The 18,351-nt window shown below is 37.9% G+C and overlaps 1 protein-coding gene across 1 annotated transcript in view; it reads right to left on the minus strand.

The window, feature by feature from the left end:
* Positions 1-18,351, minus strand: part of LOC135217966 (nephrin-like) — a 351,626-nt gene that overhangs the window by 45,229 nt on the left and 288,046 nt on the right. Inside the window, exons 4-7 of the mRNA XM_064254085.1 lie at positions 11,155-11,241; positions 8,197-8,400; positions 6,609-6,760; positions 827-971 (exon numbers count right to left, since the gene is read on the minus strand). Coding sequence (XP_064110155.1) covers positions 827-971; positions 6,609-6,760; positions 8,197-8,400; positions 11,155-11,241 — 588 coding nt within the window. The remainder of the gene's footprint in view (positions 1-826; positions 972-6,608; positions 6,761-8,196; positions 8,401-11,154; positions 11,242-18,351) is intronic.

The raw sequence follows: 18,351 nt of genomic DNA on the forward strand, positions 1-18,351 counted from the left end.
TCCTCCTCCTCCTCCTTAACCTCTCCTTAATTTCCCCTTTTCCCCCTCCCCCTTCCTCTCCCCTCCCCACCCCCTCCCTCTTCTTACATATTCCTCGGGGGAGAATACCTTTTCAACCTCATATGTAAAGGTAACATGAGTTTCACTTTTTTACAATTCTAAATGAAATTAGTTTTATTTTCCAGGCTATGTAAACCTATACTTTTAAGGAGTTAAACCTATTTTTGAGCAATATATACTACGTAATACTCTAACAGGAATAAATATATTGAAGGACATATAATAAGATAATTTCTTTCTAAACAAGGTAAGAACAATATTCCACTGCGTGAACCAAATTAATTATTTATGATGAGAATCTTAAAAAAGTTTAAGATATAAGTTTAAAACATTAAAAGAATAATATTTCAGTAAACGGCATTGATCAAAATGAATTACTTATGATGAAAAACATTAAAAAACTTAAATAAAAACACGTTTAAAACATTAAAAGAAAAACGTTTCAGTAAATTACTGACCCAAAATTAATTTTCTATTATGAAAAACATTAAAAAAAACTTTAAAACCCGTTTACAACATTAAAAGGACAACATTTCAATAAATGGCATTACGGAAATACTGATACAAAGCAAGAGAAGGAAGCATAGCAGAATTCAACCGGAACATTACGTAAGAAAATAAATGGGAAATAAAAATAAACAGACTAAAATAAAGTTGCTACACCCCCTAACTACACAACAGAAGACAGAATGAAAAAAAAAGGTGTCAAGCAGCTTTAAATGTTCATACAAACCCTCACTACGTAATAAATACACAGCATACGTACACAACACGTCCATGGTGAAGATATCTTCTATCGTGGAACGCGGGAGGGTTGGATGCTCCGCTCGACAGACCATCTGCTTGGCGTGATGGTGTCGACTGATCTTCAAAAGGAGAGAGCTGACTGTCATATTCTCGCTGACGTGAACCTGAATGGGACGAGAAAGAAGAAAAAAAAAGCAGGTGAGGTCGGTTACTCTGGTGTACTCGATTCACGCTCCGTTTGACTAAAGATTAAAAATTCTGGGGTTGTTTAGAAATTTTGGAGTTGTGTGTGTGTGTGTGTGTGTGAGAGAGAGAGAGAGAGAGAGAGAGAGAGAGAGAGAGAGATGAAGGGAGGGGGGGGGGTCAAGTTGACAGGTCAGTAAGTAGGTGGAAGGTGCGTTGCTTAATTGAGTGTGAAGTCTCAGCCTCTCTCTCTCTCTCTCTCTCTCTCTCTCTTGTAAATGGAAGTCAGCATTCGATCCACGACAAACATTTAACGTCTTTAAATGAGAGAGAGAGAGAGAGAGAGAGAGAGACTACCTCATTTTCTTGAGCACTATGACAAGAAACTCAAACATCTGATTCCAGGTAAAACTCAGTCAAAGTCGACGCTAAATTTCCATAAAAAAAAAAAAAAAAATTAAGCCAAGAATTTCCATTGGTTTCTTCAATTCTTTAATCGACGTTTATGAGTTACAAATACATATATATATATATATATATATATATATATATATATATATATATATATATATATATATATATATATATATATATTTAATATTCTCATATTCCGAGAGTTGACCATTAAGAGATATTGCTGGAGGAAGTAATGCATATTAGCTATACCGTCACGACTGGCGAGGAATCATTCTCTCTCTCTCACTCTCTCTCTCTGTTAACTTTGGACTCTTGTAAGGAGCGCCATTTAATTGGACCAGATTCGGAACCCTAATAGGTATTTCTCGGGGAAGGGAGAGAAAAGGGATGGAAGGGAGGGGAAGAAATTGAGGAGCAAGAGAAAATATAAAAAAAAAATCAGATAAATAGGAGAGAAGAGGAACAGAGGATGGATAAGGTGCGGGTCGATGTGTGATATAAGGCGAGACATAAAAAAATGAATTTCAGAGTGAAATTTGTTTCAAAACTTACACCTTTTTTTCGAATACATAATTTTCTACCATTTATAGTTTCACTGATGTTTAGAGAAATCAAGAATAATAAGTTGATGTGTGAAATAAGGCGAGAAATAAAAAAAATAAATTTCAGAAGGAAATTTGTTTCAAAACTTACACTTTTTTTTTCGAATACATAATCTATTATATATGTTCACTGATGTTTACAGAAATTAAGAATAATAAGCACATTGGGGAAAATAACATAAGGAATGCGATCAAGCTTTCCCTTTCCAAAAGTCTTTTACTGAGATAAACATCGACAATTTCATACGCAGAGTGCAGTCTACTGACCCTGTTTACGAAACGTTTAAATTTGTGACACTTAAATCGACGAACAGGTCTGTATATCATATTAGAAAAAAATTTAAATGTGTAACCTTTAAACTGTCGAAAAGGTCCGTATATCCACTAGAAAACATTTTAAATTTGTAACCTTTAAACTGTCGAAAAGGTCTGTGTATCCACTAGAAAACATTTTAAATTTGTAATCTTTAAATTGACGAAAAGGTCTGTATATCCACTAGAAAACATCTTAAATTTGTAATCTTTAAATTGACGTTGAGGTCTGTGAATCCAATTACAAAATCTTTTAGGCTCGTGACCCTGAACCTAAAGACCATAACACCACGAACGATGACGACTTAAGAATTAAAATGGTTTATCTATGATTTTCAAAATCGCCAGAACTCAGTGGAAAGGAATGAACTTTGGGAAAGACTGCACGGCGAAGAGAGAGAGAGAGAGAGAGAGAGAGAGAGAGAGAGAGAGAGAAACACCCACACAAGGAGGGGGGGGGAGAGCGAGAATGACATCTGCCGCCGGTAGCTTGACAGAAGCAACGTACAGCATCGTTGTAGGCAACTTGTAACTTCACGGTGTTCGAGGGGGGAAAGCGTTTCAATAAAATGGAGGCTCTAACTGACAGTGCGTTGAGGGTACGTTGAGGGATCAGCTATCAGTGTCTCGCAGAAATGTCAGCTGAAATTCAAACAAAGCTACGCGCCGTCTGTGTAGAGAAATGCTGTCATACAAAAAAAAAAAAAACTTTTCCTTTGGCTCTGATGTATTTTTGTAACATTAAAAATGTTTTTTTTTTTTTTTTGAATGCTGGAATGACAAGTGTTTTTTTATAACATAATCATGTGTGCGAACTAAATAATAATAATAATAATAATAATAATAACAATAATAATAATAACTCTGTTCTGTCTGTCATATAATAATAATAATAATAACAATAATAGCTGTGTTTAGCGAATTAACTTTACATGGTACCTTTCATTAATCGCTTTTTTGGCTCAGCAATATTCATTTAATAACCGACCAATATTCATTTTGGTATTTAATAGAAAGGATGCGGGAATGTTTTTTTTTCTCGCAAAAAAAAAAAAAAAAAAAAAAAAAAAATAGGGATTCTGGTGGCTGGTGCAGGATTCGTCGACTAATGTACTGTATAGTCGTACACAGGAAGGCTGAAAGAATGGTCTTATTCAAGTGTAGTTCGCCTCCTGGTATGCTGGTATATAACTGTTGTTTACCATGATTATTCTTTTTTTTTCACCAAAATAATCCCAGAATGGCATTGCACTTGATTAAGTCAGAGAGAGAGAAAGAGAGAGAGAGTATGACTTGTAGTTTCCTATGATTATTTTTTTTTTACCAAAATAATACCAGAATTTTATTGACCTTGATCAAGTCAGAGAGAGAGAGAGAGAGAGAGAGAGAGAGAGAGAGAGAGAGAGAGCATGACTTGTAGTTCCCCATGATTATTTTTTTATTGACCTTGATTAAATCAGAGAGAGAGAGATAAAGGGGATCTTTATTGAACGCCCGTTGCATCACTCTTATCAATCACCTCGCGTCAAAAAGCCCCCTCCGCCCCCCTTCTCCCCCACCCCTCCAAGGGGGGAATGAATGGCCTCTCTCCCGCCGTCAGATCCACGGCCATACTCGTGAGACGCTCTCTCTTGGTGTTCCCGCGATACGTATCAAGGCACTCGGTGTCACAAATGGGAACAAAGATGGAACAAAGTTGTTTTGGATAGAGATGTCACCGCACGGGACGAGACGCATCATCGTCAATTGCTCCTGGTCGCCCGCAAATCAGGCCAAAAGGAAGCTCAAAGATGGGAAATGGAAGGCCAAACGAGGAGCCAGCCAATAAATGACGGTGTTTGTCTGGTATCAAAGGAACCGAGAATTTCGTCCTGGTCAACGATAGATTAATGTGTGGGCTTGTTTGTGTTGGGTATTATTACGTTCGCTCGAATGGAGGTCAATGTAATTGCCGAATAGAAGCGAAACGCAGGAAAATCTCTTTTCCATACGTTACAAGGAGCAGATTCCAAGAAAACAGTAGTTTAATCCTACGTTTCGTGATCCTTTGTCAATATCACCAGGGACGTCTATAAATGAAATGACCAGACTTTTAGATTATGTCATTTATATAGATTGTCCCTGATGATGTGACAAAAGGGTCACGAAACGTAGGATTAAAATAATTGCTGAATATACACACGTTTTTATACAATTCGGCTTTGAATTTCCTTCGTATAAATTTTGGAAATTGCGTCCAAATTACGCAGTGTCTCCATAAAAGAACACCAAAATTATTTATCTCCGTTATCAACCCCGATCTGTCAAATTTAAGTGATCCTGTGGACTTCAATAATAATACACCATCTGTCAAAAAGACATTAAAAATGGAGCAAAACTAAAGGGCAAAAATAAAAAGAAAAAATAAAAAAATAAAATGAAAGAGAAGTTAATAAGCGTGATAGTGCATTGCAAAAGGCCTTCTCTCTCTCTCTCTCTCTCTCTCTCTCTCTCTCTCTCTCAAAGTGAGAACACAATAGCAAGAATACTGAAAGCAAAAACAAGCAAAGTTAACGGAAAGGGTAAGTGGAATGTACCATGCCTAATCTCTCTCTCTCTCTCTCTCTCTCTCTCTCTCTCTCTCTCTCTCTCTGTGTGTGTGTGTGTGTGTCCAAATGAGATCACAATAACAGGAAAGCTGAAAGCAAAAACAAGCAAAGTTAATAGGAGGATTAGTGAAATGTACCATCTCTCTCTCTCTCTCTCTCTCTCTCTCTCTCTCTCTCTCTCTGAAAAAAAAGAGAGAGAAATAATTTGACAATGGCATCAGGGCCTGTAAAAGCCGTGGGACTCATGCCAGTTATTTTCACCGTTAACACAATCGTGTGGCTGTAGAATCGCCGATCCGGTGAAAGATATGGTGATCATTGACAACAGTGTGTTTAAACCGCTTTCATCGATAGAGTTGGTGATACTGTTTCTGATTGTGTTTCCAAACATTATCACTTAAGGATTGGTCTGGCTTGTTTATTTATGAAAGAGGATTAAAAGTACGACCACTATAACAGCTAAGAGAGAGAGAGAGAGAGAGAAGAGAGAGAGAGAGAGAGAGAGAGAGAGAGAGGTGGCGGGGAGCGGGGATCTAATATGAAGGCCATTACATTATATGAGAGAGAGAGGGAGAGAGAGATCTGAGGATAAGACCAGTATCAACGGAGAGAGAGAGAGAGAGAGAGAGAGAGAGAGAGAGAGAGAGATTTGATCATATGTGATCTGTACATGTTCAGGAAGAATCGTATCAGAATGATTTGATTAGTAAAGCCTACAAAATGCATAATGGATCCACGAACACACACGAATGAGTAAAGGTATAATGAATGCAAAACGAATAATAAAGAGGAATAAATGAATTATGAATTGAATTTGAATGGCATAAATTGGATTTGAATTACATAAGGCTCGAACTCTTGCCTACATTAACCACAGAGTTTTTGGCCACCTATGGTCACAAGTTATCTAATAAAATTGATACAAATATTCTAGTTCATGTTTTTTCACCACAGGACTGATTAATTTTCAGAATAAAATATCTACAAGGATAAAGCTCCTGGATAATCTAGTTATATTTTATCTAGGTTCTAGATGAACTAGTCCATACTAGAAAAAGGTTGGAATGGAAATATTTTACATACTTGTGAGCTTACTGAAATAAAATTACTACAATATTTTCATTTATAATTCTCAGTAAAAGAAAAGACATCTGCAAGGATAACGAAACTGGAAAATCTAGTCATTCTTTTAATCTAGGTTTTAGACGAGTTGTTCTACACACAAAAAGGGTTGCAAGGGAAATATCATTTAGTAAAAAGCTACTGAAATAAAATTCTTATTTTAGCGTAAGGTCAACCAACTATTTTAATTAATTTTATAATGCCCGTCAGTTCGACGAAAGTAGATAAAAATGACCGGAAAACTACCTAAGATATAAAATACACACTTTCAGGAAGGTTTTGATGTATGTAAATATAAAGTAAAAATCAAAATGAGAATGGGAGCCAAATTGTTAACCTGCTTTATGTGGAAAAAGAACATATTTCAGAAGTCTTTTGTGCGCACAAGATAAAAGTCATTAGTAAATAACAATGCTATTTGTGTACGCAAATTACTCCCAGAATTGAAAGCTTTTGTGCGACAATATGACTTAAAAAAAAATACTGGTAACTGTGAGCTTTCTGTAAACTCGTATTTACCTCGAATATAACTGGACTTTATTTAACTGCGAAGTTTTTTCAAATGACACGACAATACCTGAGTATGAAGCGTCGTGATCTCTTGCCCTTGCTGGTACCAGGTAACCAGGGGAGGCGGGTTGCTACCAAAGACTGTGCAGACGAGTTTCGAGGATCGACCAGCTACCAACGGGTTTTCTTCAGGTACAATTTTCACGCTCAAAGGTCCGCCTGCGAAAGGGTGAATCGTAAAGTGTTAGGAGATGTTTTAGTACGGAGGAACGTCAAGAGAACAGAATGAAATACAGACTTTAGGTCAAAGGTCAACCACTGGGGAAATTGAGAGTGAAAAAGGTCTGAAAGGTGCAACAGGAGGAAAACCTCGAAGCTGCACTATGAAACATTTGTTACGGGAATGTGGAAAGCAAGATGGAAGAAAGAGAATATGAACGAAGGCACAGTAAAAGGAATGAAATTTCACATTCAAATTCAAATGACAAGTTTATTGATATACATCTAATGGAGTGTAGCAGCATGCTGCTATACCCTTCTACAAAATTCAAAAGATTCTAGGCAAAAAAACAAAAAATTAATTAATACATAAATTTAAAAAAAACAGTAATGAACAGCAAATGTTTTTTACATGAAAGGTATTTTAACCCATTTTATAAAAAAACAAATGCCAAGCTATAATACAAATTTTATATAAATCAAATGTTGATAATATACTATAGCAAAATTACGATAGCCTAAAGTCATACAAAACAAATATAACAAAAGTAAACGTTATATTAAAAGAAAATGATAAGGAATGAAATGGGTTGCGGTATAAAATCTTGAGTAATGCCTACAGTGCACCGCGTGAGCTGCACTGATGGCACTACCCCTCTCATCCCTCCCAAGGGGTAAAGAGAATAGAAATATCAGTTAATTCTTAAACGTGATATCCAGGTTAACTGGCAAGGAAGTGACAGATAGCACCCCATGCATTATTAATCATAAAATCTTTTCACTGATATCTATTGTAACGGTATTTGGTGCATCATGAGTTGTTTTTTTGAATCAGTACCATTATGAGTTTTTTAAAATTAATACCATCATTAGTTTTTTTTAAATAATACCATCATCTGTTTTTTTTTAAATTAATACTATATTCTGAAACAATAATACTATATTCTGAAACAACCCTATATTTATGTCAAGTAAGCTGCTGCAATTGAAAGTACAAATAACAAAAGTAAAGTAACAGATACTATAGTAGATTCCCATCAACCGTGCATTTGACGTCTATGCCAGTCCCTTACGATGCTCCTGATTGGCTGTTGATAAGCAACTCACAGGGCTGGAATGTATGTTCCACCTCTCCTGAAAGACGTATCCCTCAGGAGACGTGGAACATACATTCTACCCATGTGAACTCTCGAGAGAGAATGAGAGTTTCCATCCCTGGGATTGGCTTATCAACAGCCAATCAGGAGCGTCGTAAATGACGGGCCTAGACATTAGATGCGCGGGTGATGTGAATCTACTATAGTGCAAAATATGTGCCATTCTAGTGCTTTGGTCCTGTGGTACCAACCGCAAATATACAAGAAAACGTTCAAAGCCCCAATTCAAAAGGTTGCTCTCAACACCTCAATTCCCGAGAGATCACGTGACCAACTCACAAGTGACGTTTCTCGTGTACGACGAGATGAGCGGAGTCGTGAATTTGTTGTTGGAAGCCTTGCAAGTAAAGGGGCGGGTGAGGTCGCCCCTGGTAGCGGCCACCTCCAGGCTGTTGTAGACGAAGGACCCATCGTCTCCCGGAGTGCTATTAACGTCCACCACTCTCCCCTCCTGCAGCCATTCCACGGTGGCTAATGGAGATCCTGCGAGGAAGTAGGATGCTCTCAGGATGAAATGGTACCTACGTATGTGATCGTTTTTTGTTGTTGTTTTTTTTTTTTTTTTACAGACGAGTTTTCTTTGGCTCAATCTGTGTAAACTTTAGGGAGAATAATGAAGTTTGCCATAAATGATAAAAGTCTAATGAAAGAGATAATGGTCATAAATGATAAAAGTAGAATGAAAGAGATAATGGTCATAAATGATAAATCTTGAATGAAAGAGATAATGGTCATAAATGATAACGGTCGAATGAAAGAGATAATGGTCATAAAAGATTAAGCTTGAATGAAAGAGATAATGGTCATAAATGATAAAGGTCGAATGAAAGAGATAATGGTCATAAAAGATTAAGCTTGAATGAAAGAGATAATGGTCATAAATGAAAAAGGTCGAAGGGAAGAGAAAATGGTCTTAAATGATAAAGGTCGAATGAAAGAGATGATGGTCATTAAAGATAAGGGTCGAATGAAAGCGATAATGGTCACAATAGATAAAGGTCGAATGAAAGAGATAATGGTCATAAATGATAAAGGTCGAATGGAAGAGATAATGCAATCATGTTGAGAAAAGCAATGATAATATATTTAATATTGGCACGTTACTCCAGTCCTCTTAAGGTAATGGTGAATACAGTGACCAGGAACAGAAAAAATAAAGAATTAAAAAGTTTCCCTCTCTCTCTCTCTCTCTCTCTTTCTGTGTGTGTGTGTGTGTGTGTGTGGAAAAATAAAATACATTTAATTTAAAGCACATAAGATTTGCTTGCTAGTAATTTTCTCGTTCAAATAAAAAAAAATTCGAAATTTGAAAGTTGGCTAAATAAAAATTGTCTAATAATCAACGGTAATTTGTAAATGTTATTACACGAATTCATAAATTAGAGTACGGTGCAAATGATCAGGGATAAAGGCCACTAAACCCTAGCAAAACTAAATTTAAAACAGCACCAGGCAGATCTTTAATTCGCCAATACTCCTCCAGCTATTTACACTTCATCAACTATTAAAACTCATTTTCAATTCTAGGTGTCATTCTCGACTACAACGTTCTTTCGGAGAGAGACACATCCGGTTTGTCTGTCCTTCACGGCAGAAAATCCCTTCAAGATTTTAAGAGACACGTCTATCCCGAGAGAGTGTTTTTAATTCTTTATTCTTACACGCTCTGGACACTGTTCCCCTGACTGGTCTTCAGCAGGCGACTCTCGCAATCTGAAACTGTTGGATGAAAACACTTGGCTTCAATTAAATTTCTAATCCCCGATCTTTTTTTGATAATGATCGCTCCTGCCACTTTCGTTGGATGAGCTCATTTTGTGAGCTGTGCAAGGCATTTCATCATTCTGATCAAGATATTTTATCACTCTGATCAAGATGTTATGTAATTTTGGTCAAGACATTTAATAGTTTTGATAATTCTGATAAAAATATTTCATAATTCTGATCGAGATACTTTATAATTCTGATCAAAATATTTTCAATTCTGAATTCAATATGTCCGTATTCTGACAATGATATTTTCATAATTCTTTGATCAAGATAATTTTACAATTCTGAATTTTACCAAGATTTTATTTAAATTCTGATCAAGATATTTCATAATTCTGATCAAGATATTTAAATTCTGATCAAGATATTTCATAATTCTGATCAAGATATTTCATAATTCTGACCAGTATTTTTCATAATTCTGATCTAGATATGTTATAATTCTGATGAAGATACATGACATATTTATACCCCTCCTTTTTAATCAAAATACGTCTTCGGAATTCTGTATTTTTTTATTTAGATTACTGGAGGTGAATAAGGATCTGAAGTCACGCTTCTCGTCTGCATGTAATTTGAAAAAAAAAAAAATACGCGACAGGAAATGAACAAGTATCAGGTGAAATGAGAACACTTCACCTGCCATCATTCTATTTCATTGTGATCACATAAAACGACGGAAATTGCTTTTTCCTCTTAAATTTCGTCCTCATTACAGGTGACTGAAGGCGAAGCCGAAGGGGTCACTCTGGCAAAAGAGCCATTAGACAATATTAGACCACGCCCTGTTTTCCTCGTCGAAAGCATTAAACAAAGAATTTAAAAAAAATCTTCCTGCTGTGATAACGAAGGGACGTTGCATTTTCCCCCCAAGTTGCTTTTGATTACTCGTTCTTTTTTTTCGAGTTTTCTTACGTTGTATAATAATCAAGACCTCCGAAAAATGATCTACCTCTCGGTGGTCTCTGCATAATGCTGTAAGAGCCGCGGCCCATGAAACTTTAACCATGGACCGGTGGTGGCCTGTCGTAAATCGTTGCCAGGCGCGAGGGAACGTGGATAATGGATCTGAAACCGAACTTTATATATCCACAAACACACACACACACATATTTATATATACATACATACATTCATACATATTACTGCCTGCATCATTTCACCTACTGGGCCACAGATAAAAAATAATTGAACCGAAAAAAATAAACTACGGGGGAAGAGAAGAGAGGTGGAGAGGCCGAGTTTGCTTACATTTATTTGTGCTTTAAGGCACCGTATTAAAAGTAGTGTACATAATCTTCCACAGAGGGCTGAGGATAATGATATATAAAATTACTTCTGTCGTCATTGTAAAGGTGTGTGTCCACAAAGTCCCAGTACCATTATAAGTATTTATTGCTTGTAATGGTACTGGGAGTTTATGAACGCCCTGTATAATGATATAATGATGGTGTTTCTCTGCCTTACCTCCAGTGACTCTGCAGACTACATCGTTGCGTTGACCTATCTTCACTGGAGAACTCTGAGGAATTATCTCGATCCCTGAAGGTGGAACTGTTGGGGGAAAAAGACGTGTCGTTAGATACATAGATAGGTAGATAGATAGATAGATAGATAGATAGATAGATAGATAGATAGATAGATAGATAGATAAAGGGCATTGGCTTCAAAATCTTATAAAGATTGAATTATGAATCAGCTCTACTGCAATATTATGTTAGCCGACTGAAACTGCGATGTTGGTCTCGTAACAAATTACAAAGATGTTTGAAGATTGCGAATGTTTCGCTATATCATAAATATTTTCACGATTGAACTGTATAGCTCACTTACGTGAGTGTTAGTGACAGTGGAAAATTAAACATTATTTCTCTAAAATAACAAGCGGACGCAAACAAACACTCAAAAGCAAATATCGTATTCCCGAAACGATTATATACTACTCAGTCACGGCGACTGGACCAAAAGTCATATAACCTCAGGAAGGACTGCACTTATAGATTATATTCCCGAGCAACGATCTCTACCGAGATATAAGTCAACAAAAGGTTAAAAGATTCAGGTCAAACAAAAATAGTTTCCTCGTATTTTTTTTTCTCTGTTGAAGAGATGTGGTTGGTTCTTTCGTCATTCACTCTCGTATCATACTGGTCCGCTGGTGGAGTGGTTAGCTGGTCCGCTGGTATAATGGTTAGCTGGTACGCTAGCAGAGTGATTAGCTGGTACGCTAGCAGAGTGGTTAGCTGGTCTGCTAGTAGAGTGGTTAGGTAGTCCGCTGGTATTGTGGTTAGCTGGTCCGCTGGTAGAGTGGTTAGATGGTCCGCTGGTGGAGTGGTTAGCTGGTCCGCTGGTGGAGTGGTTAGCTGGTCCGCTCGTATTGTGGTTAGCTGGTCCGCTGATGGAGTGGTTAGCTGGTCCGCTGGTGGAGTGGTTAGGTGGTCCGCTGGTAATGTGGTTAGCTAGTCCGCTGGTCGTGTAGTTAGCTGGTCCGCTGGTGGAGCGCTAAGCTGGTCCCTTGGTGGAGTGGTTAGCTGGTCCGCTGGTGGAGTGGTTAGCTGGTCCGCTAGTAGAGTGGTTAGCCGATCCGCTGATATTGTGGTTAGGTAGTCCACTGGTAGAGTGGTTAGCCACTCCGCTAGTGGAGTGGTTAGCTGGTCCGCTGGTAGAGTGGTTAGCTGGTCTGCTGGTATTGTGGTTAGCTAGTCCGCTTGTAGAGTGGTTAGCTGGTCCGCTGGTGGAGTGGTTAGCTGGTCCGCTAGTAGAGTGGTTAGCTGATCCGCTGATATTGTGGTTAGGTAGTTCACTGGTAGAGTGGTTAGCCGCTCCGCTGGTGGAGTGGTTAGCTGGTCCGCTGGTAGAGTGGTTAGCTGGTCCGCTGGTATTGTGGTTAGCTGGTCCGCTTGTAGAGTGGTTAGCTGGTCCACTGGTATTGTGGTTAGCTGATCCGCTGGTAGAGTGGTTGGCTGGCCCGCTGGTATTGTGGTTAGCTGGTCCGCTGGTAGAGTGGTTAGCTGGTCCGCTGGTATTGTGGTTAGGTGGTCCGCTGGTAGAGTGGTTAGCTGGTCCGCAGGTATTGTGGTTAGCTAGTCCGCTGGTGGTGTGGTTAGCTGGTCCGCTGGTACTGTGGTTAGTTGGTCCACTGGTATTGTGGTTAGCTGGTCTGCTGGTAGAGTGGTTAGCTGGTCCGCTGGTATTGTGGATAGTTGGTCCGCTGGTAGAGTGGTTAGTTGGTCCGCTGGTACGGTGGATAGCTGGTCCGCTAGTGGAGTGGTTAGTTGGTCTGCTGGTATTGTGGTTAGCTGGTCCGCTGGTATTGTGGTTAGCTGGTCCACTAGTATAATGGTTAGCTGGTCTGCTGGTGGTGTGGTTAGCTGGTCCGCTGGTACTGTGGTTAATTGGTCCACTGGTATTGTGGTTAGCTTGTCCACTAGTATAATGGTTAGCTGGTCCGCTGGTATTGTGGATAGCTGGTCTGCTGGTAGAGTGGTTAGCTGGTCCGCTGGTAGAGTGGTTAGTTAGTCCCATGGTGGAGTGGTTAGCTGGTCCACTGGTATTGTGGTTAGCCGGTCCGCTGGTACAATGGTTAGCTGGTCCGCTGGTGGACTAGTAAGCTGGTCTGCTAGAAGAGTGGTTAGCTGGTCCACTGTTAGTGGTTAACTGGTCCGCTGATATTGTGGTTAGCCGGTCCACTGGTAGAGTGATTAGCTGGTACGCTGGTGGAGTGGTTTGCTGGTACGCTAGTAGAGTGGTTAGCTGGTCCACTATATTGTGGTTAGCTGGTCCGCTGATGGACTGGTTAGCCATTCCGCTGGTGGAGTGGTTTCCTAGTACGCTAGTAGAGTGGTTAGCTAGTCCGCTTGTATAATGGTTAGCCGATCCGCTGGTAGAGTGGTTAGCTGGTCCGCTGGTAGAGTGGTTAGCTGGTCTGCTTGTATAATATAATGGTTAACTGGTTCGCTGGTAGTGGTTAGTATCGTGGCATGCCACTCGGATGTAGCGGGTTCGTGTCTCCCCCAGGACTATGAAAAATCACTGGTTCTGTATCATGATCAGTTAGTTACTGCTGCAGTTAATGTTGTAACCCTAAAATAAAAATTACTCCCCCAGCCCTCAAAACATAGTGGGGCGGAGGCAACCTTTTGTGTGGCCTAAAAACCGGTAAGTTAATGTAACCCTTAAGAACACATTAATAAATAAGAAATAAAATAAAATAAAGTCCCCCCCCCAAAAAAAGGGGGATTAGACAACTTCTGGCGAGGCATAACAACCCATACGTTGTTTCCCTGAATAATCTGTTCTAAGTTACACGACTCAGCTGTTTTCAATTCTACAAGTAAAGTGTTTCATGACTTACTTTTTTTTCAGTCAAGAAATTCAGAACAGTCTTTTGACTTTGGCATTGCTATGATTAAATTCATAACCAGGGGTTTCAAAAACCTGGTTTGGCCTTCATGTTCCTTTGGAAATAGTCCTAAAATAATTTTCAAAGATGTGATTGAAATAATACAAGCTCTCATTCAGATCATTAGAGAATACATCAATCAAACTGAAAATAACTGCTGGATTGTTTACTTAAAAATGTAAAGAAAAAAAGAAGAAGGAACTAAGCAATAAGCTAAAATGATAAATAATAAACAAAAGAACGTTGTATTTATAGTTCAGAGTAAACTGCGTGCACAGCCACACCAAAAAAAAATTAATAATTTATTCACGATCGACATAACTTTTATATCGCACCTGGAAATTAATAATATTTTCCGGGAGAGAAGTCAACCTTTTCTGATATGATGCCCAAATTAAAATGCTCTCTTTTATAAAAAAAAATCATATATATTTTTTTCGATAATAAAATTAGTGCACGCGGAAACTTTTTCTGGGATATTGATTAATCATTTGCATATCACATTTCCCCCATAGTAATACAATCGCAGGTATTATCACATACTAGGTGTGAGGTGACACCTGAAATTATCAGTGATTGTTATAATTAATTAGTTACTTTATGGCAAAATATATAGTTATTAATTTCTAGCAATTGAAGTGTGTTGCCGGTAATTTTCTGTCCTATACTGCATTCTAGTATTAGGTTAAGTAGAAGATTTTGATGTCTATGAATAAATCCCAATAATTATGACTCTTCAGTAACTTTTTACTGTCACAATGATTAGTTTCATTTTGATCTCTGTAATAACTTCGGCGCAATCGAGTTTTCTGTACAACGTACAATCAAGGCCACCGAAATTAGATCTATCTTTCGGTGGTCTCTAAATAATGATGTAAGCTTTATCCTAAGCCCGTTGGTTGCCAGACGCTAGATGATGTCTAACTTCAATCCTAAATAAAATAAAAACTACTGAGGCTAGAGGGCTGCAATGTGGTATGTTAGATGATTGGGAGGTGGATGATCAACATGCCAATTTGCAGCCCTCTAGCCTCAGTGGTTCTTGAGATCTGAGAGCGGACAGAAAAAATTGCGGCGCAATAGTTTTCTTTTCAGAAAACTAAAACTGTTTTGTATGCCTATTTTCTTTTGATGTTTATGAGACATACATGGGAACAAATCTGATTACGTACATCCTTGGCTACTAAAACAGCTGACTGCGTCATATCATGGCACACATTTTGTTGATTAACTCTGATAAATATTGGTGTTGCACAAGATCTTGTTTTACTATATTGTCGATGTATGAAGAGTTGAATAACACTTTTTCTTCATTAATATGTGCACTCAGGCACTTCTCACCTTGTGTAAAAACACGCCTCAGAATGAGACGCGGTTTCAGTATAAATTTGGCATCATGGAAAAGCCAACAATGCTCTTTCTTTGGAGTGAAAAGGTTAAGGATGCGGTTCAGGATAAATTACTTATCTCATTCGCTGCTTCCTGGATATCAACAGCCTCACTGGGTAATATTATAGAAATAGTACGTTCGATGAATAATGGCAAAGATGACCTCTTTCCTCGTGTTTATCTTTACAGGAAACGAGTGCCCGTTGTGTGTTAGTTTTCCATTTCACAGTAAAGATACTGAACACTTGGTACTAGCCACTTATGCAAAATAATACATACATATCTGGGTAATATCATCTTTTCTCTCCCTCCCCCTTCTCCTCTCTCTCTCTCTCTCTCTCTCTCTCTCTCTCTCTCACACACACACACGCATATATCAGATTAATATCACCTTATATGTGTGCACAAAATTGCTATCCAACTCTCTCTCTCTCTCCTCTCTCTCTCTCTCTCTCTCTCATCCCAGACCATCCAAGATTGGAAGATGCAAAATATACCGGAAGATGTACTAGCAACTCTCTGGTAGACATAAGGTCTCTATCTCTCTATCTCTCTCTTGTTTTCTTTTGTAAGCACATTTTCTTCATTTTCTCAATTCATTTCTATGTGCGCATCTGTGAATTCGTCAATATAATTTCCTTTGGTTACTCTAGGAAAAGAATATTAGAAGTTATCAGAACATAACTGAAGTTATGACGTGCCGATAAAATAATTAAATTCGGACATTTCCTACGTTTAGGTAATAAAAACCATCCACAAACAATGCTGGGTTACCTTAAGGAAAACAAGTTAAGAAAAAACGCTCGAAAACAAAGCCATAAATTGCAGAGGACTTTAATAAAAAGAGTGGATGGTAAAACCATCTGGCAAAAATGAAAAATACATATATATAAAAAAATGGATTCTACGACATTTGCATAATCCAAATCCTTCCCAGATGTGGCTTTGAGTCCACAGGGGTTTGGGGAGGGGGGGGGGCAAAATATACTCGTATTTCATTTCTATTATTAATTTTCCAAATACTTTTATGATGCATGAAATCACGAAGGAATATTTATGGAGCAGAATTATATCGAGGCGTTGATTTCATTGTCACAGATGCCTCAGGAAATATTCTAGTTGTTATATTTGTTGAAATTTCCCTGCCAATATTTAATTAACAGTTATTAAAAGGAAATGTCAAACACATTTGGTATCTTGGTCACTGTTGCTTGCCTGCATGATTTTTTCTGTTTAATTAACTCTCCTTTGGAAGTAGCTTATTTGTTTAAAGTGTTCCCTTTGTTTGCTAAATAAATAAGGGTACGTTTCTTGTGGCTGACTGGTGGACGATCTCTTTTTCAAAGTAATACAAAACATTAATCCATCGAATATCATGACAATTTCGCTGTAATTAAATGCTCGAAGAAAATCATTTAACGATTCGTCCTTTTGTGAATCGAATCCGACCACGCATTGAAATTAGAAGTTGGTTTTGTCCGTGCATGGCCCATGTTGAAAAATACCGCCATTGAGGAATTTCTTAATTTGTGAGAAGGCCAAGTAAACGTTTGAAAACGTTTGGATTTAAAGAATTATTTCAGAAACAAGCTCCAAGCTGAAGGTTGGGAATATCAGGTGCTCCAGTCACAAGCTGGTTAAAAGTGACCTGATTAAGATGTAAAACCAATAATAGAAACGTTCGTTTTTTTTTTTTTGCAGAAATTCCCTGAACGTTTAATTGAATTGAATATAGAATTTAAGCCAAAGGCAACAGTGCAAGGTTGGAAAGATGTAACAGGAGGAAAACCTCAAAAGCAGTTGTACTGCGAATCAATTGTTAGGAGAAGCTGGAAAGTAAGATGAAAGAAAGAGAATATGACAGGAGGTGCAGTGAAGGAAACGAAAGGGATTGCAGCTAGGGTCCGCATACGGGGTCCTGAACGTTTAAATAAGATTTCGTTCTCTGGCGTTAAAAGCGAAACGTTGATACTACAAAGGGGTCAAATATGATCTGCCTTAAGGGACTTTTTTTTTTTTTCTCTCTTTTTTTTTTAGTTCCCTGAGCTAAGCTTGCTGGAATTATACTTCAGTTGAATCACTTGAAACGTTCCAAGTTTCACTTTAACTTTCTTGAGTGGCTTATTGTTATTGATCCCGAAATAAAAGAAAAAAAAAGTTTTCGTAATTGCAGTTACTAAAAATTATGTTGCTCACAACAGTTCAATTTCTTTCTGAAAATTTTTGTTTATAGTAAATAACATAGACAGATAAACATACATACATATATATATATATATATATATATATATATATATATATATATATATATATATATATATATATATATATATATATATATATATATATATATTTATTTATATATATATGTAATATATAGATAAACAGATAGATATGGACAGGAAGATAAATGGATACAAGGAGAGAGAGAGAGAGAGAGAGAGAGAGAGAGAGAGAGAGAGAGAGAGAGAGAGAAATGATCAGACCCCAACATTACCTTCCACATTGAAAAGGATTCATGCTATTTACCAAATCCTCGCGATGCCGTGTACAGTACGTGCGCGCCACCCTTCCCAAAATGAAGAAATAAAAAAAAATCCTACTCGATATCCTCGTAGGGTTAATGTACAACGGTCTTCATTATTCGCTTCTGTGCAAACCAGCTCAAATTAATTAAGCTCTGTCATTCATTAACTCCCCTCTGATCACCCCTGAATCGGTACATCCTTACCGCAGCTATAGATGCGGGTATATAATACGACGTTTCAATTATAAATGGAGAGAGAGAGAGAGAGAGAGAGAGAGAGAGAGAGAGAGAGAGAGAGAGAGAGAGCACTGGTAATAGGAGAGTTATATGGTAATGGGGTGAGCTT

The sequence above is a fragment of the Macrobrachium nipponense genome, chromosome 9 (assembly GCF_015104395.2).
Source record: "Macrobrachium nipponense isolate FS-2020 chromosome 9, ASM1510439v2, whole genome shotgun sequence".
In the NCBI taxonomy this organism is placed as follows: Eukaryota; Metazoa; Arthropoda; class Malacostraca; order Decapoda; family Palaemonidae; genus Macrobrachium; species Macrobrachium nipponense.